Source organism: Heteronotia binoei, chromosome 18 (assembly GCF_032191835.1).
Source record: "Heteronotia binoei isolate CCM8104 ecotype False Entrance Well chromosome 18, APGP_CSIRO_Hbin_v1, whole genome shotgun sequence".
NCBI classification, from domain to species: domain Eukaryota; kingdom Metazoa; phylum Chordata; class Lepidosauria; order Squamata; family Gekkonidae; genus Heteronotia; species Heteronotia binoei.
In genome coordinates this window covers 43,312,902-43,338,787 of record NC_083240.1, presented here as the reverse complement: position 1 = coordinate 43,338,787, position 25,886 = coordinate 43,312,902, and the positions used below count along the sequence as shown (strand labels likewise).

The window sequence follows — 25,886 nt, the reverse complement described above, 5'->3', positions numbered from 1 at the left end:
GTTAGGCATCGATATCCAAAACACCTTCTGTAAGCCCTCTTAAGATTTTCCTGTACCGGAGAAAAAGCTGACACCTTTTAAAAAACCTGCCAGCACTGCAATTAAACACGGCTGTCATGTTTACAGTTACGGGAAAGGGAAGCGCAGGAAGCATTCAACTGTGGCAGCTAAGCACCCTCATCAAGAAGCAACTGCCAAACGGAGTTGCTAGGAAAAAGCGGTCTGCTATGAGGAATAAAAACCTCCTAGAAGCCTGTACATGAGGCAGCCTGCTGTAGCTCTGCATGAGTCACTGCTCTGGCCTGGCTTCCCGCCTGCCAACACCAGCTGTTGTAGCCAAGCCTTCACTGTTAATGACTGGATCATTCACCTGCTACCTGCATGCAGAGAACAATGACTTGCAGAAAACGCAGATGGCTCCTGCTGAGGGACGCATGAAGCTGCCTTTTACGGAATCAGACCCTTGGTCCCTCAAGGTCAGTACTGGCCACTCTTATGGGCAGTGGCTCTCCAGAGTCTCAGGCAGAGGTCTTTCACATCACTGATCCTTTTCATTGGAAATGCCAAGGAATAAACCAGGGGTGGCCAAACCTGCTTAAGGTAAGAGCCACACAGAATAAACATCAGAGGTTTGGGAGCCAGATGGGAGGGAGGGAGCGAGAGGTGGAAAGAAAGCAACTTTAACTTTAAATACATTCTCCAAGCTGCCAGCTGGCTTGGCCTGGAGAAGTGATTTAAAGAGACAAATGCCTTCTCCAAGGCAGCCAATGGGGGCTTTGAGAGCTACATGTGGCTCCTAAGTCGCAGTTTGGCCACCCCTGGATTAAACCAAGACCCTTCTGCATGCTAAGCAGATGAGCCATGGCAACACTACACAACACTACCACTGAGCCATGGTAACACTACACAACTACAACTTTTCAGCGGTGAGAATGAACTGTGCCTCCACTTACTTCAGGAAACTATCTGAAATTTGAGAGACTCTGCTTTAAGTGAATGGAGCAGAAGGACACAAGCCATGGAGACTTCTCAAACAGCCAAGCTGTTCTAAGGCCTGTAAGAGGCCTGCCTCGTTCCATTCCGCAGTCCGTCAAGACTGACAAATGGAAACAGTGCCATCTGTGCTAAGAGCTAGAATGTGCAGCTGCCGGATCATCTAAGGATCTCCCGGCTATTCTACACATGATGCCATACGATAATTTATGTTTGGATTCAAATTTAAGAAATGTGTTGCCCTGATCCACACAATATAGAAAAACAGTTTAGGTGAGGGAGCCTCACCCGAACTGGATTGCTGTAATGTATCCATTATAGGGCTGCCCTTGAAGGCTGTTTAGAAGCTGCAGCTGATCCAAGGTGCAGCAGCCAGAATGATCTACGTTCCCTGCTGCTAACACCAGAGAACCAATTTTTCATGAGCTGGATCCTGTGCCCGTTCGTTTCTGAATGAAAGAAACTCATCAAGGCGCTACGCTTGATGGCTGACAGGCCTCAGATTCAGCAGGAGCTCACAGGAACACAGCTCCTGAACCTTTCTGAGGGTTCCCCCTCTTCCTCCCCATCTACCCTGTCCATTGAATAGTAGGTGCAGCTGCATAACAATCCCTGGATTAGGAGAGCGGACAGACAGACAGCCACCAAGGGCTTTGCCACCTCCCCAACAGCCATCATTAACCCTTGAAGAAGCCTGCTTCTCCCTCTCTCCACTTCTTATGCCATTTTGGGCGGTGGGTGGTTTGCTGGCCTTTTGACTGGGGGGAGCATTCCAAGAGGACCCCAGGTTAGCGAAGCCTGCTTGGGCTGGCTGGATCTCTAGCCAGCCCAAGTTGGAGTTGCTTGCTCGAGGCTCTCCTTTCTTGTATTGTGTTGCTTTTGACTGGGGAGGTGGGGCAGCACATGCTAATGAGTTATGATAATGAGCTCCACAACCCATTTTTCTACAAAAGGACCCCTGTTCTTACCAGCCTTCAGATGCCAATTAGGCACTCTCTGCAGAGACCCTGAACCATGGAAGCAGCCGTCTGCCAAGGTGCACCAGGGACAAGGAGCTCCTGCCCATCTGAGTGAACAATACTGATTTCATACAGGGGTGACCAACAGTAGCTCTCCAGATGGGTTTTTTTGCCTACAACTCCCATCAGCCCCAGCCAGCATGGCCAATGGCTGGGGCAGATGGGAGGTGTAGGCAAAAAACATCTGGAGAGCTACCGTTGGCCACCCCTGTCATATAAGGAAGACTGACTCGTTTTTTTAAGGCTGGCTTTCCTCTGACTGGTCTTTGAATTGTGGCAATTCTTTTCTTTTTTTTAAACAAATGAGTTCTTTTATTAGGCATCGCAAAAAGTATTACAAGGCAAAGAAATAAGAAAAGAACTTATAGAAAAGGTAAGTAGATAAACATACCAATTCAATTAGCTATTTCTAAAAAAGAAAAAAATGTAACATTTAGTGAATCATCATTAAAAGCATAGCATCTGAGTATATAACAGATTCTTAGGGATTACATCTAAAGTTTCTAGGTATTCTATCATAGGAAACCATATAGGAACAAAAAGTTTACAATATGTGTCAACAGAATAAGAAATCGTTGCGTTTGCAATTTTGGCCATTATAAAATGCTCCCATAGCCATTGCTGCCATTCAACAACCGTTGGTTCGTGTTGGGAAACCCATTTAGAGGCTATGGTAGTACATGCTAAAGACAACAAGATATGTATCCTTATATTTTCCGTTGTCTGGTGGAGACCATATGCTTAATAATAAAGTCTTAGGGTCAAACAGGAGATTAATATTAGTAATACTATGTATCTCTGTAACAATCTTTTCCCAAAATTTCTTTATATGTATACAGTCCACCAGGAGCAGAAAAATTCACCTTTGAGTCCACACCTCTTTGAGCATTGGGAGTCCATACCACCATTTATATGACACATAACACTAGGAGGATCCCAGCAGAAGCTGGTTCAGGTAGCCGGCTCCAGGTTGACTCAGCCTTCCATCCTTCCAAGGTCAGTAAAATGAGTCCCCAGCTTGCCGGGGGTGTGGGAAGTGTAGATGACTGGGGAAGGCAATGGCAAACCACCCCATAAAAAGTCTGCCGTGAAAACGTTGTGAAAGCAACGTCACCCCAGAGTTGGAAATGACTGGTGGCTGCACAGGAGACTGCCTTTACCTTTCTAAGTACCACCTTGTAACTAGTTTTATAAATTGGAACTTAATGTTGAACACCTTAGCAGTACAGCAGGATAACTGTGGCAATTCTTGGCTGCCGCACTGAGTCTTCCACCTTTTGCTTTCTGGAGGGCTTCCCTGACACTTTGGCTCAAGAACCACAGCATCCCAAGGCAGGTTTTATATTTCCGCGTACTTGAGTGGCACTGGCGTAGGCAGGATCACTCCACACGCTCGGCTTCCCACCCGGCGGTGTCCTTGTCAAGGAGCCAGACGAGACAGCCCCGGCAGCCATGTGGGGCAGGAAATTTTTCCAAAGGAGAAAATTTTCCAATGCTATTATTTTCCCGTAGACAATTTTTCTGCCCCGCATACGTAAATATAGTATCTATTTGTTACTGTCGGGGCTGTTATGCTGCAAATCAATCTGCTGGATAGGCTGGATGTGGGAGATGAATGAAGCGCTGACAAACCCCAACTGCCCGGGGGGAGACCGAAAATGAGAGCCTCACCCTCTGAATGCACACTGCAGTTGCCTCGTGCATCTGGAGCAGCCTTGTATAAGCTTGTACACAGTGCATTTGCCGTTAAAAATAAGCTGTAGCAAAACTGAAACTAAAGCTGCAATTGCTTTTTGCTTCATTTTCTACAAACACAGTGCAGCCCCCCCCCCCCCATATTTTTTTCTCTTGAGCTGGGAAGGCAGAAGTACTTGCATAAGATGCATTGAAATTGTAGCACTAGGGTTGTCGGGTCCGACTCAGGAAATATCTGGGGACGTTGGCAATGGAGCCAGAAGACTTTGGGGGGCGGAGCCAGGAGCAAGGCTGTGACAAGCATGATTGAACTCTGAAGGGAGTTCTAGCAATCACATTTAAAGGGACTGTGCTTCTTTTAAACGCCTTCCCTTCACTGGAAATAATGGAGGATGGGGACACCTTCTTCTGGAACTCATGGAACTGGATCCCCTGGTCCAATATTTTTGAAACTTTGGGGAGGGGGGATTGAGGAGAGGCACCATGCTGAAAATCTGGCAACTCTACCTCAAAAAAAAAACCGCCCTTCCTGAGCCCCAGATACCTATGCATCCATTATCCATTATGACCTATGGAGAACCGGTCACCAGTTCTGGGTTGCCAGCCTACAAGCGTGGCCCAGAAATCTCCCAGAACTGCAACTGGTCTCCAGACAACACAAATCAGTTCCGCTGGAGAAAAAATGTCTACTTTCAAGGGTGGACTCTGCAGCAGTGTACACTGGTATGGTCCCTCCCTATGGTTCAACCCTCAAATCTCCAGGAATTTCCAATCCTAATTCTAGGTGAGGGACAGTGGCTCACTGGTAGAGCATCTGCTTGGTCAGCAGAAGTTCCCAGGTTCAATCCCTGGCATCTCCAACTAAAAAGGGTCCAGGCAAGTAGGCGTGAAAAACCTCAGCTTGAGACTCTGGAGAGCCGCTGCCAGAGTAGACAATACTGATTTGATGGATCCGAGGGTCTGATTCAGGATAAGGCAGTTTCATATGTTCATATATGTTCATAGATTAAACTCCTCCCCAAATTCTCACCTGCTTAGACCCTGTCCTCAAATCTCCCAGAATTCCTCAGGCCATTGCTGGCAATCCTAATGCCAATATGGTACCATGCCTCTGTCTCTGTTCAGATCCTTCCTCAAAAGTCATCTCTTCTGGAAGGCCTTTCGCTTAGCACCCGGTCCTGGTTCCCAAGCCAAGGACACGTCACTGCATTTGAGTACCTTCTTCCCTCTCTTATACCCTGACCCTGCTTTTATCACCTTTCTCACTGAGGCTTATATTGTAAGTTCCTTGGGATGGCGACCTCTCTATGTGAACAACCACAACAATATTATTCCAGCCTTCCGTTAAACACCCCTCTATTTATAACCTGCTCCAAAGATCCCAAATTCCATGGATAGGAGACAGCTAGCGTAATCAGAGCTTCATCTGCACATTGGATCTTTCCTACTCCACCCACCTCAATTACACAAGTCTGGGTCCAAGCTGTAGCCCAGATTTCTTGGGGGGAGGAGCTAGAATTCTGAGCAAAGATAAGAAGGTACCTATGGTTTCCAAGCTCGGGCAAGTTTCCAAGGTTTCCAAGCTCTGGCAAGAGACAGGGCACAAGTCCTCAAGGGCCAACAAGGAAGAAGTGGGGAGGGCAAAATAATTGGTTTTCTTTATATGTTCCTCCTATACTTCTCCAAGGAGTTGAAAATGGTACACATGGTTCCCATACACAGACATAGGCACTTTATCCTCACAGCAACACTGTGAGGTACAACACTGTGTGTACAATTCTGGTCACCATATCTCAAAAAAAGGATAAGATAGCATTGGGAAAAGTGCAGAAAAAGGGCAACTAGAATGATTAAAGGGTTGAAACGCTTCCCCTATGAAGAATGGTTAAAACGCTTGGGGCTCTTTAGCTTGGAGAAACGTCAACTGAGGGGTAACATGATAGACGTTTACAAGATTATGCATGGGATGGAGAAAGTAGAGAAAGAAGTACTTTTCTCCCTTTCTCACAATACAAGAACTCGTGGGCATTCAATGAAATTGCTGAGCAGTCGGGTTAGAACGGATAAAAGGATGTCCTTCTTCACCCAAAGGGTGATTAATGCATGGAATTCACTGCCACAGGAGGTGGTGGCAGCTACAGGCATAGGCAACTTCAAGAGGGGATTAGATAAACATATGGAGCAGAGGTCCATCAGTAGCTTTTAGCTACAGCGTATTGTTGGAACACTCTGTCTGGGGCAAGTGATGCTCTGTATTCTTGGTGCTTGGGAGGGGCAACAGTGGGAGGGCTTCTAGTGTCCTGGCCCTACTGGTGGACCTCCTAACGGCACCTGGGTTTTTTGGCCACTGTGTGACACAGAGTGTTGGACTGGATGGGCCACTGGTCTGATCCAAGATGGCTTCTCTTATGTTCTTATGAGGTTAGCCTGAGACCCAGCAGATAGTCCAAGGTGAGCTTCAGGACTTAGCAGGTGCCTGGGTGCAAGTCTTTCTGGTTCTCACCAGTATTCCTCCTCATAGGCTCTCATGAGATTTCTCAAAGAAGCTTCAACTTGCTCCCCACTCCCTAGAATCACTTGTCCAAACCCAAACCTTGAAACCTGCTTTGCCTTTCAAGAGTCCAAATTCGGGGGGCGTGGCGTCGCACGCATAGGGAATGGACGCCTGAAAGCAGAGCTCCTTACTTACCCCTGCCAAATCCACTTAAGCAAGCGCCCAGCGTTGTTGTTTGTTTTCTTTTCTTTCTTTAATTAGTATGGGAACAGTAGATGGTCAAAAGCCCAGATCAAAAAGAAATTCAAGGAACTCTGTTAAAGACTATTTTCCAAAAAAGCCCAAGGCTAAGGCCTCAGGAAAAGCAAGCAGCCCTGCAAGCAAGATGGCGTCGGAAGGAGGGGAAAACACAGCAGCAGACCTAGCTTCATTTCGTTCTGAGGTAATGGAGGCTTTTCAAAAACTGGAACAAAATATGACTGACAAAATATCTGCCATGATCCAGCCCCTTTCTGCTCAATTGGAGGGTTTCAAAACGTCCTTAGAGAAGGTGGCAGAGACGGCAGATTCTGCTTTTAACATGGCAAGTGCTGTGCAGGAGGACTCTCAGTATTTTTATAAAAGAGATGAATGGGCCACTGATAAAATTATTGCACTTGAGAACCAACTGAAATTGGGGAATGTTAAAATTCGTGGGCTCCCCGAGAATTCTGCCTCCCCCTCTGATTTAAAAACTCTTATAGTCTCCTGGTTATCGAAGGCATTGGGTTTTTCTGACTCTGATCTCTGTGCCCTGGAAACAGTATATAGAATTGGCCCATTGCGCAGACAGAAAACTTCGTTGCCTAGGGACATTTTAGTCCGTTTCTCTTCTGCCTCAGTGAAATCCAAGTTGCTGCAAAAAGCCCGGGCTATAAATCCTCTTCTGCTAGGAGATTACAACGTCCAAATTCTACAGGATTTGTCTTCTGAAACCTTGCAAAGGCGGAAAAATTTGAAGCCAATTATAGAAATCCTGAACAGGGAAAACATCAGATATCGATGGGTTGCTTCGTACAAGCTGCAAGTTACAGTGCAGGATCAGTCATTTGTAGCTGCAGATCTCGACTCAGGCCTATGCATGCTCCGCGATATGAATCTTCCTGTTCCCAACCGCCTTCTGGAAGCAGCCTCACATGTTCATTCAATAACTTCAGACACTAGATGGCGTCGTGTGCCTTTGAACCGTCCTGATCGGCCTGTTTCTTCTAGAAGCTAAATGCTGGAACTGTTGCTATGCAGAAATCTCCCCCCCCTTTTTTTTTTTTTTTTTTTTTTGTTGAGGATTCCTGGCGTCCTTTTCCCCCTGACATATAAGCTTTGCCTACCGAACTGCTGACTTATAAGCTTTGCCTACGTGGTGCTTATGAAGCAGTGTTTATATATGAAATTGGGGGGTTCCCCCCCTTTTTTTTCCCCCTTGTTATTTATATTTTTTTGAAAGCAATGTTATGAATGTGAGGGAGTTATTAATTTAAATCAACTCATTAAAGGAAATCTTCTTGGTTGATTGGGTATGCATGATTGGAAGAGTGGAGTGACTTGGAATATATGGTTTATAAAGTAAGTGGAAGTAGGTGTTTGAATGGGGAGGCTGGGTGACGAGAGAGGGTGTGGGAGTGAGTGAGAGAGTGAGAGAGAGTGAGAGGGGGGGTAGATCTGAGTGAGAAACTTGAATAGTATGATCAGGGCTTTATATCAATATATTTCTTTCTACTGTGAGTTAATGAAGTGTCAGGTCCTTTTCCCTTCCTTTGTGAATTCTTGAATGGAAATGAGTGTGTGAGACAGAGGGTTGGTAGGGAATGTATGTGTGTGTCAGTTTGTGCCGTATGATATTATGAGGGTTTGGAAATTTGTTTCCCTTACTATCACATCTCCCTACATAGGCTTATAAGAGGCTGAAGGATAGTTGGTGGGGAGTGTTTGGGGAGATCAGTATTTAATAGTGTTCACAATTCTGTTTAAAGTTTCATTGTATTTTTATCATAGTGTCTTAAGTCTCACTATAACTTTGTGATCGAGATCCGATGCTGTTACACATGGTATATTAGTTTGCCTGTACTTATCTTTAATTCACTAATCTGAGTTGATAAAAGGCACAGATTTTATTATATGTAGCTTTCTAGGCATTTTAGCCTTGATTCAATCAGCTTTGTGTGGCCTTTCATTATAAAACTCTCTATACATTCGGCTCTGTTATTTTGTTTATAAATTTTAATTTTGCTGGGTTGATATTGTTAAATATAAGCATTTTTGGCAGAGAGGGAGAATGGAGAACTTCGGGTTTTTTTAAATAGCTCCATTTGGTAGTTGTTGCTAGTTGTGTGGTGTCTTCAGCAAGGAAGACTTCCGCTTCAAATTTAACCTTTTAAGTAAGTAGTTGTTGTTTTCCCAAGTTTGGGTTAACAGAGTTGGAGGGTGAGTTAGTGGCTAGTGTCTGTTAATGCTAGACCACTGGTGTTGGTTATGTTTTTTTGTTTTTGTTATGGGCAGCATAACTGTATTGAATTATTATGGTTTTAGCTGGAAGTTTTTTAAAGCCTTTGATTTGAAATCTGTCCTCATACCTTTGAAATTTGATCTACAGGATTCATCTCGAGCTATCCTGGTGGCACCTGGGTTAAATGCTATAAATTGTAATAATTTTGATAACCTTGGTTTTTTCCTCTTTCAATTATGGCAGAGTGCCACTTGAAATTTCTTTCTCTAAACTGTAACGGGCTAAATAATTTAATTAAGAAAAAACGGGTTGCCTCTGCCATCTCTCGTCAGAAACCAGATATAATTTTTTTGCAAGAAACTCACCTTAAGGGTAACCAGCCCAGGGTCTTCCAGTCCAAATTTTTTGCTCATCAATTTCAAGCTTATGGGTCTTCCAAAGCAAGAGGTGTGGCCATCCTAATAGGTAAATCCGTCCAATTCACTTTTGAAAATTCCTCAATTGACCCTAGGGGTCGGTATATTTTTATCAATGGGGTCTTTAATGGTAGCCCTTATACTCTGGCATCGGTGTATGCTCCAAATGATGGGCAAATTGCATTTATTAAAGATACGTTGTCACAACTTCAAACCTTTCATACAGGGCCCATTATCTTGGGAGGAGATCTCAACTATGTTGTTAATCCTTCTTTAGATAGATCTCAAAAAAGCCTGCTACCTATATCTGCCAATAAACGGTCTCAATCAAAAGATTTGAATGGCCAAAATGATTTAGCTCAAGTTTTTCAATCCTATAATCTGTCAGACATTTGGAGAAGCAGACATCCAAATGAAAGAGATTATACCTTTTTTTCTTCTCGTCATCAAACTTATTCCAGAATAGATTTTCTTTTAGTTTCAGATTCTATTTCTAATCTTTTTTCTAAAGTAGAAATTGGCCCAATGATTTGGTCTGATCATGCATGGTTGGAAGGGTATATGTCAGGTGTTACTGACAGATCTTTTTCTTTTAATTGGAGATTGGATAGTAAACTTCTGTCTATGAAATCGGTTACTGATTCCATTGAAAAAGACATTAAAGAATTTTTTCAATTCAATATGGAGTGTGGAGTACCCCAGCATATAGTTTGGGATTCTTTTAAAGCTGTAATTCGTGGCAGATTTATGGCTATTGCCTCTTCGTATAAAAAAGAAAAAGAAAAAATTAGATCTGATTTGGTTGCTAACATTACCAAATTGGAAGAGAAATTTAAAAAATTTGGTAGCAAAAAAACTTATTCAAAACTTCTTATAGAAAGAAAAAAATTAGAATCTCTTGACGTCTCCAAGATTCAAAAACAAATGGCTTTTATAAAACAAAAATATTGGTTTCGAACTCCTCAATCTCTTAAACTCCTATCATGGAAGGTTAAAAAGAGAGTATCCTCAATGGCTATTTCTTCCATTCGTTCTAAAACTGGTACCTTGAAACATTCCACTAAGGATATTGTAGGAGTGTTTAAAAAGTACTATTCATCTCTATATTCCTCCCAGCATCCATCAGCAGACCTTATTTCATCTTTCTTAGACACTCACTCAGTTATTAAGCCTGTCTCTCCTGAGGTTAAATCCTTTTTGGACAAACCTTTTACTGCACTTGAAATACAGGAGACTATCAAGTCTATGAAATCCAATAAATCTCCAGGCCGAGATGGCTTTATACCAGAATTTTATAAATTTTTTAACATTTTGTTGGCTCCCATCTTGGCAGACGCCTGTAATCAGTTTGTACAGTCTGGTTCTTTCCCTGTTACTTGGTCACAGGCAAAAATCATACTTCTTCCAAAGAAGGACAAAGACTTACTAGACCCTAGTTCATACAGGCCGATATCGCTCCTTAATTGTGATTATAAGATTTTTACAGCAGCTCTGGTGGCTAGGCTTAATACCTTTATAGGGAACTGCATTCATCCTGACCAATCGGGCTTTATCCCACACCGTGAGTTAACGGACAATACTAGAATGGTCCTTGATGTTATTCAATACTGCCGGAAATTTAATATTGAGTCTTCTTTTATCTTGTCTATTGATTTTGAAAAAGCCTTTGATTCCGTGGAAGTTCCTTATCTTACAACCTTACTGCAGAAAATGAACTTTGGCCCGAATTTTCTGAAGATAATCCATTCTTTATATAAATCGCCTTCTGCTATTCTTTCTATTAATAATTTGGATTCTGAAGAATTTAATCTTTTCAGAGGGACGAGGCAAGGTTGCCCATTGTCTCCTCTGCTTTTTGCGATCGCAATAGAACCTCTTGCTAATGCTATCCGTGATACCAATATTATCACTGGTATCCCTATTAGAAAGAAACAAATTAAGGTGTCTTTGTTTGCAGATGACCTAGTGCTTTTTGTTACAAAACCTAAGTCTTCTTTACCGGCTGTCTTTGATTTATTATCTGTATTTTCTTCTATATCAGGCCTTCGAGTAAACCCATCCAAAACCATTCTTTATCCCATCACAATTTCGGATGCTCTCCAAGACTCCATCTACTCTAATTATCACTTTAAAAAAATTGATAGATATTGGACATATTTGGGGATCAATATACCTTTGAAATTGGGAGATATTTTTAAAGTTAATCATCATTTATTGATTAAGGACATTCTTACCCTGCAAAAGAATAAAAATTCTTCACTCATTCCCTGGAATGAAAAAATTCAGATTATTAAATCTTTTATTTTCCCCAAATTTCTGTTTTTATTTCGAGCCATTCCTATTCTTATTCCTGAGGATTTATTTGTGGGTTGGCGTCGTTCGTTCTTAAGATATATTTGGAACAAGGGCTTGTCTAGAATAGGGTATGCAACTCTTATTCGTTCTAAATCCTCAGGGGGTCTGGCTCTTCCGGATCTCCATAAATTTTATGAAGCTGCCATTTTAGGTGGTCTTATTAGATACCATGATGCTGACTTAAATTCAGGTTGGAAGGCCCTAGAAGATACCTATCTAAATAACAAATCGTTTCACTCTATATTATGGGAATTTCCGAAGAATAGACCTCCTATTATCTCCTCCAACCTTTTTCTTAAAGCTATTTTTCAGATTTGGGACAAACGTCGCCTCTCTTTAGCCCCTCCAATATCTCCACTATCTCATTTTGTGGATGTTTCTTGGTTTCAACCGGGGTTTTTTTACAAGTCTTTTCCAATTTGGAAAAAATATAACCTTTCTAGGTTTGTGGATATTTTGTCCAATGGAAAAATGCTCGACAAAAAATCTTTGGAAGAGAAAACTGGTGGGACAAAAATCCCATGGTTTGAATACTTGCAAACTAACAACTTGGTGACATCACTCTTAAAGAAATACAATTTCAATCGACCTCTTACTTTCTTTGAACACTTGCTATATTCTCCTTTTTTAAAGCGGAAGGGACTGATTTCATTTATTTATAAGGGTTTGCTAGACACTGATGCTGTTGATTTGTTATCCTATCAAGAAATTTGGCAAAGGAATAGTTCAATTAATTTTCAGGAGGATGTTTGGCAACAAATCTGGTCATCTCCTTCGTATGTTTCAAAATCATTGAATATACAATTACAAACTCAAAAAATTTTGTTTCGGTGGTATTTAACACCTCAGAGATTAAGCCATATGGCGATAAATCAATCCTCCAAATGTTGGAAAAATTGTGGAGAGGTGGGCACATTTACACACTGCTGGTGGTCTTGCCCGAGGGTGCAGTCGTTTTGGGCAGTAATTGTGGCAAAAATCAAGGATATCACGGGCTATAGTTTACCCTTAAGATTGGAACTCATTTTGCTTGACTGTTGGAAAGATATTTCTATTACTTCTCTCAATAAATCCCTGATATCCCTTTTACTAGCTGCTGCTAAAATGGTGTTAGCCCAATTTTGGAAATCTCCCAATATTCCTCCAGTTAAAGCCTGGTATGCTAAAATCTGGGAGGTCTATGCGATGGACAAGATAGCAGATAGTTTATGCAATATAAACAATTCAGAAAGTAACGAATCTCTGATGTACAAGTGGCTTCCATTTCTTAAATTTTCTTTTGGTCCTGTAGATCAGATGCGTACATGTATACCTGGTAGATATTATGACATTATTAATTTGATGTAATTAATATATGGACAGAGTATTTATTTTTTAATTCAGCTGCCAATTTTGTATGTGTGTGTGAATGTATGTATGTGTTGTTTTGTTTGTATTTTGTATATATATATATATTTTGTGTTCTGCTGGTATGCTATGCTTATACACAAAGAATGATTGCAGATACAGTCATTGATTGCTTTATTTGTATGTTTATTAAATTCAATAAAAAAGTTTTTGGACCAAAAAAAAAAAAAAAAAAAAAAAAAAAAAAAAAAAAGAGTCCAAATTCTATGTCAGAGATCCAACTCGACATGGAACAGAAGACGATGGTGATGAATCCCTGCGCTACTGGCTCTGTTTTCCCTGCGGACATCTGATGCTGCTGCTGCTTTCTCACATCCAAACAGGTGCAAGAGATGCAGGCAAAACCATCAGTAATTGCTTCTCAAGCGACAAAGAAAAAAATCATTAGCCCATTTCGCTCAAGATAAATAGGTTGCGCCTAGTTCTAACTTCACTTAATGGGAAATGCCAAGATACCTAATCATTCATACTAGAAAAATCAATAGCTGTGTACATCACAAATGGCCTCCAGGTTGAAATGGCTTTTCAAAATCATGCCATATGAGTCGCAGCCTTTTTCTGAGCTATTATGAGAGGCTGCCTGTTCCTCCTGAAGCAGTTCTGCCACAGCCATGAGGGCTAGTAGCTTTCCTGGTGTTAAAGCTCAATTACTGGTCTAGCCTAAGAATCTCCCAACAGTATTGCTACTGAAGGCTTTCCATTCTCAAACTTTTGAGTCTTGGACAAGAAAAGTTCTTATACTTTAATCCAAAATAGCAAAATTTGTGCTTTGGGGAATGGCACTCGGGTAGCATAGGCCCTGCTAAATCCCTGGTCAGCTACAAGGCCTTCCTACAGAATGACACCCCTCCTAGAAGTCTGTGACCAAGTTCTACTGCTACTGAGCGCCTCTGGTCCACACTTCTCTTCTGGTTCTGGAGGTTTGGGCAATGCCAACCCTTAGAAGCCAGAATAAGCCCAAGGCTGCAAGTTGTCAATTCCTATTACAAGACACCCTGCACCCTTGTGGGCGCACACCCAGACACCCACACAACACATAAGCAAACTTCCTGGGCACATTTCTCGCTAGTAAAAATGCTGTTTACAGGAAAAGCAAGTCAGGGCCGGCTGTAGAGGAGCAGAACAAGAGGCGTTCTGACACACAGGGAGGAAAATAGAAATATTTACTTGCCTCTTCATTCAGGCGGTAGCACAGCTCAGACAGAGGAAGCACGCACATTCCGGCCTGTTCCAGCTCTTACTGATGACTTGTGCAAAAAAGGCAACAAACCAGGTGAGGACGCCATCGCGTACCTGCTCCTTGACCAGGGGAACATCTTTTAAGGTGACTTCTTACCAGAGAAATCCCTAGCTCTCCCTGCTTGGGAGGAGTTCCCTATTATAAACATTTTTTATTTGTGTTATTCCCCACTGCTTCCTTCTGGATCCATATATGTGATTTGGCTTTGGCGCCAGTCCTTTAATTAGGAACATTTAAGATATTATTGCTAGCCACCTTGAGCCTTTGGGGTGGGGGCAGGATGCAACTTCAAAAGCAAAGGATCGGGCACAAGTGACCTTCGCATCAGCCGTCGATCCTGCGTGCGGTCCTGTGAGGCTTTTACAGTCTCAGGGAAATGGATTTTATGATGCTTCCCTGCCCAGCCCATTCTCTTGATGTGGGCTTAATTGTTTCAAACAGCATTCAAGTCGCTGAAATCCGTCCAGTGATGCTGCTGGGTTTTCTGCTAATTTCGAGAAACCTGGAGGCTGGCTGCCATCCAACAGCACTGCTGTGCAGCTTTCGGCCAAACGCTTCCCTCCACAGCTCAGCTGCACAGCACAGGCTTGGCCTGGAGTGGGGGGGGGGAGGGGCTGGGTCGAGGGCCTACTGCTGAATGAAGCGGCTTGAATCCATTCACTCAGCATTCCTCTCCACCCACCTGTGATCCACTGTGCTTCGGGAGCTGCAGGTCTCACAAACAGTTTATCAGGGGTGTCGGACTCATTTGTTATGAGGGCCAGATCTGATGTAAATGAGACCTTGCCAGGCCAAGTGTGTCATAAAATGTAATGCCAGGTAGTGGAAATATAAACTTTATAAAGGACACAGACAAACACAATTAAAGATTTTGTATCTCTCCTGTGTGATCGAGGGAACTGGGCAAACGAAGCTCTGGCTCTTTCCCCAGGGGATGAGGGGGGGCAGAGCCTCAGTCAATAGAAGGAAAAGACACTTGGCTCAGTAGCTCTGCTGAGTGATTGAGAGAGCCTGGCAAAGCAAGCTCTCCCACCTCCCCAAGGGAGGAGCCTCAGCCAATGAAGAAAATAGAGACTTTGCTCTGTAGCTCCTGTGCGATTGAGCAAGCCTCCTGTGCGATTGAGCAAGCCTGGCAAAGCAAGCAAGAGAGAAGGAGAAGGAAGCAGACTTGCTTGAGGGCCTGATAGGAACCCTCTGGGGGCCTGATCCGTCTCCCGGGCCACATGTTTGACATCCCTGGTTTACATGGCTGACAGTCCCAGGTCCAGTTCATGTACAGTCGACAGGTCCCCCCTGGTCACCGGTGGGGGATGGCGGGACAGGGTTGCCAGATCCAGGCTGGGAAACTCCTGGAGATTTGAGGATGGATCCTGGGGAGGGGAGGGACCTCAAGAGGCTACACTGTCACAGGGTCCACCAAAGCATCCATGTTATCCAGGGGAAGTGACCTATGTCATGAACTGTAATTCCAGGGGATCCTCAGGCCCCACGTGGAGGCTGGCATCCCTAAGTCCATAACACCAAATGCCCTCAGGACAGCACAGCTACCTCCGAAGGACTTGGTTTCCAGCAGCCTTTGGCAGCAACCTGTAATCCCTTTCCTCGTTTGCTTTGGCAGCACCGGCTTTCCCCTGACAGTTCCAAGGGGAAAGGAAACACTGCCAGAATGAGCAAACAACTTCTGCGCCCAGGCTGTCCAAATTCTGCACCGCTGACTTCGGCGACCTGTGTAAAATTATGCAAACTCTGACTCTGCATAACGTACCCTGCACTTTGTTTTTGTGTGCGCTTGTTTTTGCTAACTTGCACAATTCATGTTAACTTACTGAATCTCCACCCCACGGCAGTCCTTATTCCATCACCTCCAGGGGTTTTAGTGGGGGGTGTTGCTCTTTCTGCTTTCAAACACCTCTTTCACTGCCCTAAGGACTAGAAGCTTACCTTTTTAAAGGAAACGATATATGTTTCAGGAAGTCAAATGCTGAGCATGCCGCTACCTTCTGGGTGTGCGTGGGTAAAGCGTTGTCGAATCACAGGGCTCTCAAGGCAAGAGACATTCAGAGGTGGTTTGCTACCTCTGCAGAGCAACCCCAGTCTTCCTTGGTGGTCTCTAGTCCAAATCCTAACCAGGGTCCTGCCCCGCTTAGCTTCCCAGATCTATTGAAATCAGGGTAGCCTGGGCCATCCGGGTCAGTGCTCTCGTGGAACGGAAGCCTGGGCACACGCACCCCTCCCCCCCGCCCGGGATATACCATTTCCATATATGTATTACAGCCGCCGTTAGTTCGCCAGGCAATTGATTTGCAAGGGATGGGGCTCAGTTAACAAGGAGCTTTAAACATTTATGAATGAGAAGCCTCCACGCAGTTGTGTTCTATGACTGAGAAAAGCATTTCTGCCATTTTTACTGCAGTTGCTTGCTGCTTTAAGACGTCTGCCTAGTAAGCTTAAGTGGGACAAAGCACAGTGCCATTTCATCAGGTGAAATGAAAGAGATGATATTGTGCGGACCCGGAGGGAAGCTTTTGGCGGTACCACTGCAAGGGAGGGGGCGCATTTTTCACCTTCTGCAGGATCATAATACGGCAGAGCCAGTTTGGTGAAGTGGTTAAATGTGTGGACTCTTATCTGGGAGAACAAGGTTTGATTTCCCACTCCTCCACTTGCACCTGCTAGCATGGCCTTGGGTCAGCCATAGCTCTCGTAGAAGTTGTCCTTGAAAGGGCAGCTTCTGGGAGAGCCCTCTCAGCCCCACCCTCCTCACAGGGTGCCTGTTGTGGGGGGGGGATATATAGGAGATTGTAAGCCGCTCTGAGACTGATTCAGAGAGAAGGGCGGGGTATACATCTGTAGTCTTCTTCGGAAAAAGAGGCAGCTCCAATCTGCGCCCTTGGGCATTCTCTGGGGAAAAAAATCTGCACATTTTTCTTCCACCTTTCCTCCCAAGGAGCTCCAAGGCATTCCGCCACTTCATCCCAGCAGTGGTACCAGTTAGATCCATCTGAGAGTAACTGGCCCAAGGTCACTTAAGGCTGAATGGGTAGATGATTGCCCTGAAAGCTGGGTCTCTAACTCATAAACAGTGGATTTCAAATAAAACTTGGAAAATATATGCTTTATACCTAGTCAAGTCTTTGGTTTCTTAACTGGAGATATCAGGGATCAAACTGGGATCTTAAGTGCACAAAATAATGCACTCTGTGAGTCACAGTTTCTCTCAAATGTAAGACATGCACAATAACTGCTATGCCAGACCCTGAGTCCATGCAGCCCATCACTGCATGTAAGAGCACCCTGCTGATCACGTCCTGGGCCCATCGGTTTCAATACCCTATTTCCCAGTGTAGCTGAATAGATGCTTCCCGGAAGCAACCCCCACACAAGACATTAAGGCAACACCCTTGATTGGTTGTGACCTTCCATGCCAGGGGTGTCAAACATGCAGCCTGAGAGATGGCTCAAGCCCCCAGAGGGCTCCTATCAGGCCTACAAGCAACTCACTGTCATCTGCTTCCTTCTCTCTCTCTCTGGCTTCCTTCTGCATCGAAGCTTGCATTTCCAGGCTTGCTCAATCGCATTGGAGCGACAGAGCAAAACCTCTATTTTCTCCATTGGCTAACGAGCACATGAAGCAACTTATATACAAAGCTCACAACGCCCAGTCATTTCATGTTTATGTACAAAATCTCACAATGCCCAGTCATTTCATGTTTTCCCCTGGGTCTCAGGCTCAAAGCACTGACCATGAGATTTCTGTAATGAATGTCAATAAATCAAAAGTAGGTTTGTAACTTACAGACAGGTGAATAACACCCGAACATCATACTCAAGATTGCTACAGCGCAGACATTGCTCCAAATTTTGATGCAATAATTCAGAGCAAGAGGTGTCAGTTATCAGACACCTCTTGCTCTTTTTAAACAAACAAGATATTGCAAGAGTGCTGATCTTTTAAGCATATTTTATTTTACCATTTTTTAAAAAAATCTTTAACTGTGTTTGTCTGTGTCCTTTACAAAGTTTATATCTCTGCTACCTGGCATTGCATTTTATGACACACACAGCCCGGCCCAACAAGGTTTCATTTATGTCAGATTTGGCCCTCATAACAAATGAGTTTGACACCCCTGCTTTACGCTCGTGGCCAAAAATGCCTCCCATTCCTTTTACCTAAAACCCCTCTTAACTAGAAATGCTGGAAACGGAACTGGATTGAAGCTGGGACCTTCGGCATGCAACCTGTGCATTCTGCTACTGAGTCATGGCTTCCAGAACTGTACAAAATCTATTCACTAGCCTCCAATCGAAGCACACCATGTGTACGGAAGCCCCTCTCCGCCTGTAACAGCCACCAGAAGGGAAGTAACCCCATCCCTAGGAAAGACAAAAACAAGTTACATATTCAGCACTTGCTTACTTCCTCATTCTGGCCATGGTCAAGGACTGGCCTCCAAATGTGCTGTAGCTTGTAGCTTCTATTCCGCCCCCCCCACACACACACACACTGCATCAACAACCAGCTTGTTGTTGTTGTGTTTGCTTCCCCTGGGAACTGTAGGGTGGGGGAGGAAAACAGATGCTCCCAGACCAAACAAATGCTCTCAGACCACAATAACAAAAAGAAAAGGGACCACAGATTTTGGCAGAAGGATGCTAGAAGCACACAGCATGTGTTCAATGACGGCCGGCAATTTCTCTGGGCCACGACCAAAAACACACCAAGGTCACAGGCAAGCCTTCAGAGCCCTCTGACAGCAATGGAACCCTCCTCTGAGAGAAGGGAGTCAGCAGCAGAAAGAGGCTCTGTGTCCACGCAATTTCTCATTCAGAGGTTACCACACAAAGTAACTCCCACATCCCAAACGTAGTGTTGTTAAAAAAATGTTAAATATATCCTGGATCCCTGAGCCAGACGGTGACCGGCAGAAGACCAGCCCAGTGGGCTAGAGACTAAAAGCTTGCGATTTTTTCTAATTTATTCAGCTAGGCAACAAAATGACATAGCAGAACTGCTCAGCGAATAGATCAAAACTGCGTAGAGCTCAAAAGAGACCTCTTGGCGGGTCCAACCGGCAGTCAGAAAAAAACAGCTCTGAGCCCCTAAAATTAACATCTTTTATACCCTCTTCGCTGTTAAGCATTTCCAAGGTGGATGTCACAAAAATATTATACAAGTATCATTACTTGGACCCTTCCCATCGTCTGCATCGTAAACTATAACCAACTGCGGGAAGATCAAGTGTCGTTCAGATGCCACCAGAGGCTAGCCTGACCTCAATGCAGAGAAGTTTCTACTCGGAGATGGTACAATCTGTCTTGAATCATGTAATCAATGTAAAGAGTACAGTTGGGTCATTTACAGGGTGTTCCTGAGAAGCAGGCAGAACTGAACTGAACTGCAATGCTTTCTGGGACAGAACCAGAGTCCATTCTTACTAAACTACAGGCCTCGGCACCCTTAGAGAGCATATTGAGAAGAACAGAAAATCTCCATCTAAGCCAAAATTCTGCTACACTTAGGAATCCCCCGCCTCTCATAAGAAAGGAAACAAGCCAAACATTTGATCTGCACATTTTACGATATATTCCCCTATGTTTCGTGTAAATATTCCTAGACAATGCATACAATTAAGGCAACTAAAACGTTTTTTAAAAGTTGAGGGCATGTGCAGAGGGAAGAAGAGTTGTGATTCTTTTATTTCACTTTCCCTCACAGCCACTTTTTGAGGCCAGATGTGCAGAGAATGAGACTACCAAGGCATGAGACTACCCAGCAAGCCTCACTGGTGAGCAAAGCTTTGAACCCACTCTATGTTGGCTCTTCGATATTTATAAGGACTGAAAGGCAGGGGAATAATAAAATGAAATAAGCATTAAACGGCTAAGAATGACCACTTTGGGTGTGAAAGAGAACTTAAACGTTAGCTTTCTAAGGCAAGAACGTGGCGTGAAAGTTTCTTGATCCAGACAGCGGAAAATGGAAAGCTGCTTTCGCCGCAGAGCCTCTCCTTAATTAATGTTGTTAGCTAGCCGTTTCTGGGGCACCTCAAAGGCATTACCGCCAATTTCTTTTGCTCTCACACAAATATTTTCAATCTTCACAAGAATTTATAAAGCCAGGAGTCCATAAACCCCCTCGCCAGTTGCTAGGAGCGAGCATACCTCCCAAGCACCAACATTCATTCCTGAGTTCTCAAAATTTAAGAAAACTTTGGGGGCAGGCAGGGAAGAGGCAGAGAACGTCTCAAGACCCACAGCAAGTGCAGAGAACTGAGTTGGAGTGAAGGCAGGATTCAGAGCCGTTCTCTCTCCCCAACACAGGGCTTTTTTTTCTAGAAAAAGCCCAGGAGCCCACGCCACAGCCCGGCCCGTGAGCTGGGCCCCACAAGCCCAGCCAATGAGTGTTGCTGGCCTGAGAGTGCATGTCAAGCATGCTGTTTCTAAGTGCTGGTTTATTCATACCTTTCTTCTTCTCCCCTTCCCCCTCTCACTCATCCCTCTTCCTCCCCCCCCCCCCAGGTGCATAATAAAACCCTCTCTTCTAAGGATGTGTAGAGTAACATTGTATGAAACAGTGTAAAATGCCTCTCCCTCAGATTCGCACAGCCGTGCACAGCCGTGCCTTATCAGCTAGCAGGGACCATGTGAGAAATGGAGATGTGAACATTCCTTAGTCATAAAGAGATAGTAGTGAGTAGCCTCTGAACCTTCATCCCCATTTGCATCTTTATGTTATTCTTTTGAAGTTATCTGTAACCCTGCCTTTTGAACTAACCTATAAGACTCTATGTAACTTTGTATTCAGTATTACTTCCAATGAACCCGTCCTTGGAGCAAGTCATAGAGTTTCAATAAAACAAGTCTTTGATTTACAACAAAAGCTTGATTATTTCAAAATCTATGTTGGTGCACAGATGCCGGAGACGCCTTTTTTGAGCTGGAGCCCTGGCCAAGCCAGCCAGAGTCCTGCTCTGGTGTGCTCCGGCTCAAAAAAAAAAAAAAAAAGCCCTGCCCACACATTACACTGCAGTAATATATTTTTTATCCCTCCAGCTCTTTTCACCAACACTTACAAGAAAACTTCCAAAAGAAATTAATATGAAAACAAAGCAAAGAGGCAGCCGCAAGAAACCAACATTCTTCCAAGCATCTTCCCAGAAAAAAAGAATCCCAGATTCATTGGAAGTTGACAAGACACAAATAAATACAACATTAACCCCAAAGCCTGGGAAAACATCAATGCCTTTTTTGGCATTCTGCCCTTGTGGCCATCCAGCACACCTCTGAGGGTGGGGGTGTACAATGCAGGGTCCCTGAGAGGCTCTCAAGTTGGGAACAGGCAGTCCTTGAAGAAGATCAATGGACAGAATTTAAAAGCCAATCGCCAGTCCTCTGAGTTATGCCTAGGAAAAAATAGGTAGCCACTGACACTCGGATAAAGTTAGTGAGATGTGGTTTATGGTCATCCAGAAAGCTTCCATGACAGAGTTGGAGATTCAGACTTGGGTCTCCCGGATCCTAGGCTGATGTTCTAGTGTTCTAGGTCCCTGATTTAAGCGATGCATCAATTCAATTGCAGGACCATAAGGCCAGTTATGCTACTTGAAAGATATTGCTAAAAAGATCTCTGGAATCTATTACAAACTACTTACAGTTGCTCAGATGCTTTGCGGCCTGTAAATAAAAGACTGAAACACCCACAATATCACAATGGTCCGACAACACTGAAAAATGATTTTAATAACCAAATTAATGGATCAGACATCAAATGGAGTCACAGGTCTCAGCAGATAAGGTTACAGAACTCAGCAACATGCTACATTTTGGAATAGCACGCTTTGAGATGTTATTCATCTGTGCGTGTGTTACAAAAATGCCATAAGTTTGCTTCTTATTTATTTAAAAACCCTGACTTGGATGGCCCAGGTGAGCCCAATCTTGTCAGATCTGGGTCAGCCCTGGCTGGCATTTGGATAGAATCATAGAGTTGGAAGGGGCCACACAGACCATCTAGTCCAATCCCCCTCTCCATGCAGAATCAGCCTAAAGCATCGCCGACAAATAATCATCCAGCCACATTTTGAAGACTGCCAGTGAAGGGGAGCTCACCACCTTCCTAGCCAGCTGGTTCCACCTCTGTACTATTCTGACTGTAAAAACATTTTTCCTAATATCCAGCCGGTACCTTTCTGCTTGCAATTTGAGCCCATTGCTTCGGGTTCTATCCTCGACTGCCAAGTGGAACAGCTCCTTGCCCTCCTCTGAATGACAGCCTTTCGAATATCTAAAGAGAGCAATCGTGTCCCCCCTCAATCTCCTCTTCTCCGGACTGAACATTCCCAAGGCCCTCAGCCTTTCCTCAGAGGGTTCTTCCTCCAGGCCCTTGATCATCCTCGTTGCTCTTCTCTGCACCGAGGAGACCACCAGGGAAGTCCAGGGTTGTCACACAGAGGCAAGCAATGGCGACACACCTCTGAGAGTCTCTTGCCTTGAAAACCCTACAGGGTCACCATAAATAAGCTGCATCTTGACAGCAATTCCCACCACCACCAAGGCAGGTCCTGACCTAGATGGCTCAGGCTAGCCCAATCCTCTCAGATTTCAAAAGATAAGCAAGATCAGTCTTGGTTAGTCCTTGAGGTGAGAGACCGCCCAAGAAGCCCCGGGCTGTTACACAGAGGCAGGCAACGGCAAACCACCTCTGTTCCTCTCGTGCCTTGAAAACTTTAAGGGTTCACCAAATGCTGGCACTTTGGCTTGGATCCAGTGGTGTGCAATCCAAAACAAAATGTGCTAGAGCAGTTCTATTTACACAAGATCTTGTGCAACACTTGACACTTTCCTCCCTGTGCTTTCATGCCCGGGAATTGCTTGCACAAGATGTTGCACAAGCGGAAACGCGAATGAAGATACAAGTTTGAGAGTGCAAGTGGCTGCCACAGGCTTTTCCTTGAGCTGCCCTTTGCTAGAGAGCTCCAGGACAAGTGGAAATTTGCACTAGGTCCAATGCTTTGGCTCTAAAGCTAACATTTTAAAAGCAAGTGAAGAAAAAGTCTCCTGCCTGCTCAGGCTAATCTCTTGGTTTCTTGCAAGGGCTTCTGGCTGTATAATTCCCTCATGTCAAGCCAAAAATTTAACACAGACGTGGCTACAGGAAAGGTTTTGCCGGCAGAATCCCAACGCACAGCTCTCTACCCTGACATGGACACAGAGGCAATGAGGAAGCTGCACGTGTCACAGGGATCTTTTCTAGTCTTCAGGTGCATGCTGCCCTTTCCCCCACCTCACCACTTTCTCTGCTCTCTCTCTGGCTACCTTCTCCCTCTCCCCCCTCCATTCCTCCTCATCTACTCAGCTCAGTCTTATTACATCACCACATTCATGTCTTCACTTTCCTCCAATGGCGGATTCCAGGCACTGCGCCTGAAGTTCCCGGGAGAGTTCCCATGCAGGCAAGGACCGGACTCTGGCCCTGCTTAAATTCTAGCAAGACTGCTTTCTCACATGCCCTCCACTAATAGCCTTAGCTTCCACCATGTCCATTTCTCGTTTCATCCTTTCACAGATGTCCCTTTAGAGAGATCTGACAGTTCTTGACTTAGGGCAGCTATGCACTGGTAGCTGGCCAGATACAAGAGTTGGGTGGCATTTGTCCAATCAGAAGAGGGGAGTGGGGAGAGAATCCTTGGATCTGATTATTCTCCCAAAAGGAAGAATAAAGAATGATCAAAGCTAAGTGTCCTTTTTCTGGCTGAGAAACAGCAGCCGACCCAGTGAGACAACACCTAAGTAAGACAATCTGATCGGCCAGGTCCCTTGGACAGATCTGGTTCACATCAAGAGCTGCACATCTCACCTGCAACCCAGATAATGTCCCTAAAGAATATTCCAGAATTCAACCAAATGGCAAACACAGACCAAGTCAACGTACAATCAAGTTTAACTGTCTAGAGATCTGTGTTTCCTTTGACCACCTCCTGCTCCCGCTTTCCAGAACATTTCTCACATCTCCTTGACATTTAACAGCCCGTCGGGTCAAGGGGCTGGGATCCCTGCTACAGAGAGGTCAAACGGGATCAGGGCATTCTCTCACTGAACCATGGCCTGCTCTCAAGAGCCACTAACAATGGCTGCAGATGAACAAAGGAGGCAAGAAGAAATCGGCAAGTCTTGCAGAAACAAAACAATCTCCTCTCCTCTCGGCAGCGTGGGCCCATCATTTTGAGGGGAGGGCGGGAAGGCTACTCTACGTTTTCTGGAGAGAATGACTACTGACCATTAGCAAAATTAACCACTGCTAAAACAGGGGAGGTGGTCTTCTCTCCTATAAGGAAATTTCACCTTCCTCCAAAGACCCTAAAGGGCCATACTGACCCTTTATGGACCTAAAGGGCCAAATTTATTTTTCCCTTTCCCCTTACAACAGTCCGGTGAGGTAGAACAGGCTGAAAGAGCATATGTGGCTATCTGGAGAATGTCCAGTCAAAGCCTCCCGAAAATACTGCTTTCTGTGCATTTGCTAAACATAAAAGGTCTGGCTAGAGCCACAAAACCCCGACAACATGGCCAGTGGGCCAGGGAACAAAGCAGGGGTGCAGGGGTTATCTTGGGCCCTTGACCTGGCCCAATTGTCACAGAGGGATTGCTCCCTTCAGGATAACTTTTTAAAGCCCCTCTATACACACAACCACAAACGACAACTGAAGGGAGAGCTTAAGTCAGAGCAGGAAGCTTACAGAGGGGGTAACGCAACCAACAGAACAGCATGGTTTTAAGGTCTGCGGAAGTTATAAAAGGCCTGCTCCGTGTTCACGGAGGGGTTCAGCTCCGTTCAGTCACGGGCAGTACCCTCTTCAAAGGGGAGACACCCCTGAGGAAAATTCCACAGAATCCAGTTAAGAGTTAAGACATAACCGGGTGGATCACTCTTTAATCTCTCTCATGCTCGCCTTTCAGTAAGGCGCGCCTAAGGATTACTTTGTCTCCCCATTACCTCTGCAACCTTCGGAGGGACTCCATCGCCGAGCACTTCCCTAATGAAGCACTGTTGGCTCATGTAGCACGAGAGTCCGCAGGTCCTCTTGAAGGCATCTTTCAGCCGCTTCAGCTCTACATCCGTCACTGCATTGAAGAGGAAAGGAGAAAAATCTCGGTAAATCAAGAAAACTTTTTTTTTAAGGCTTCCTTGTGAAGCACACTGTAGCAAGGCTTAGGAAAGAGTCTCAACCACAGGAAGATGCATCGCACGTTTCGCAGCTATGCATATTCTCAACACAGCTCTCATGACCCTGTGCGCCCTTTTACATGCACAAAAGGTATAGCTCGTGTGGGTCCGCTTAGAAGATTCCCGTCATTTCTGCTGTTTTTAAGCAGATTATGAAATATCATACGCACTCTCGTGGCAGAATACTGAGTCTGGTGGGGCAGAATTGAACATTTTCTTTTTTTTAGAAGCTTCACTTTTTTTTCCAAATTGTGGTTTCAGTGTGCCAAAGTCAGATTCACAGTCCTCCTGCACAAGCAAATGTGGAATGATCCGGAACTGGTGGACCTCCTGATGGCACAGAACGTTGGACTGGATGGGCCACTGCACTGATCCAACATGGCTTCTCTTACGTTCTTAACTCAAAACCCGGAACTGTCAATCTTCCCAAGAACTGAAAATATCTCAATTTCTAGTCTTCACTGGGATAAGACAAAGTCACTCAACAGTGAAGCAGGTCAACCCACCCTCTGATTTGGGGGGGGGGGGGCTATCTCTCCTCCCCTCCATGCACATTACCAC

The 25,886-nt window shown here is 44.6% G+C and overlaps 1 protein-coding gene across 3 annotated transcripts in view; it reads right to left on the bottom strand.

The window, feature by feature from the left end:
• Positions 1–25,886, bottom strand: part of USP32 (ubiquitin specific peptidase 32) — a 245,394-nt gene that overhangs the window by 151,663 nt on the left and 67,845 nt on the right. For all 3 annotated transcript variants that reach the window (XM_060259077.1, XM_060259078.1, XM_060259079.1), the window contains exon 2: positions 25,095–25,222. In XM_060259077.1, the coding sequence (XP_060115060.1) occupies positions 25,095–25,222 (128 nt within the window). The remainder of the gene's footprint in view (positions 1–25,094; positions 25,223–25,886) is intronic.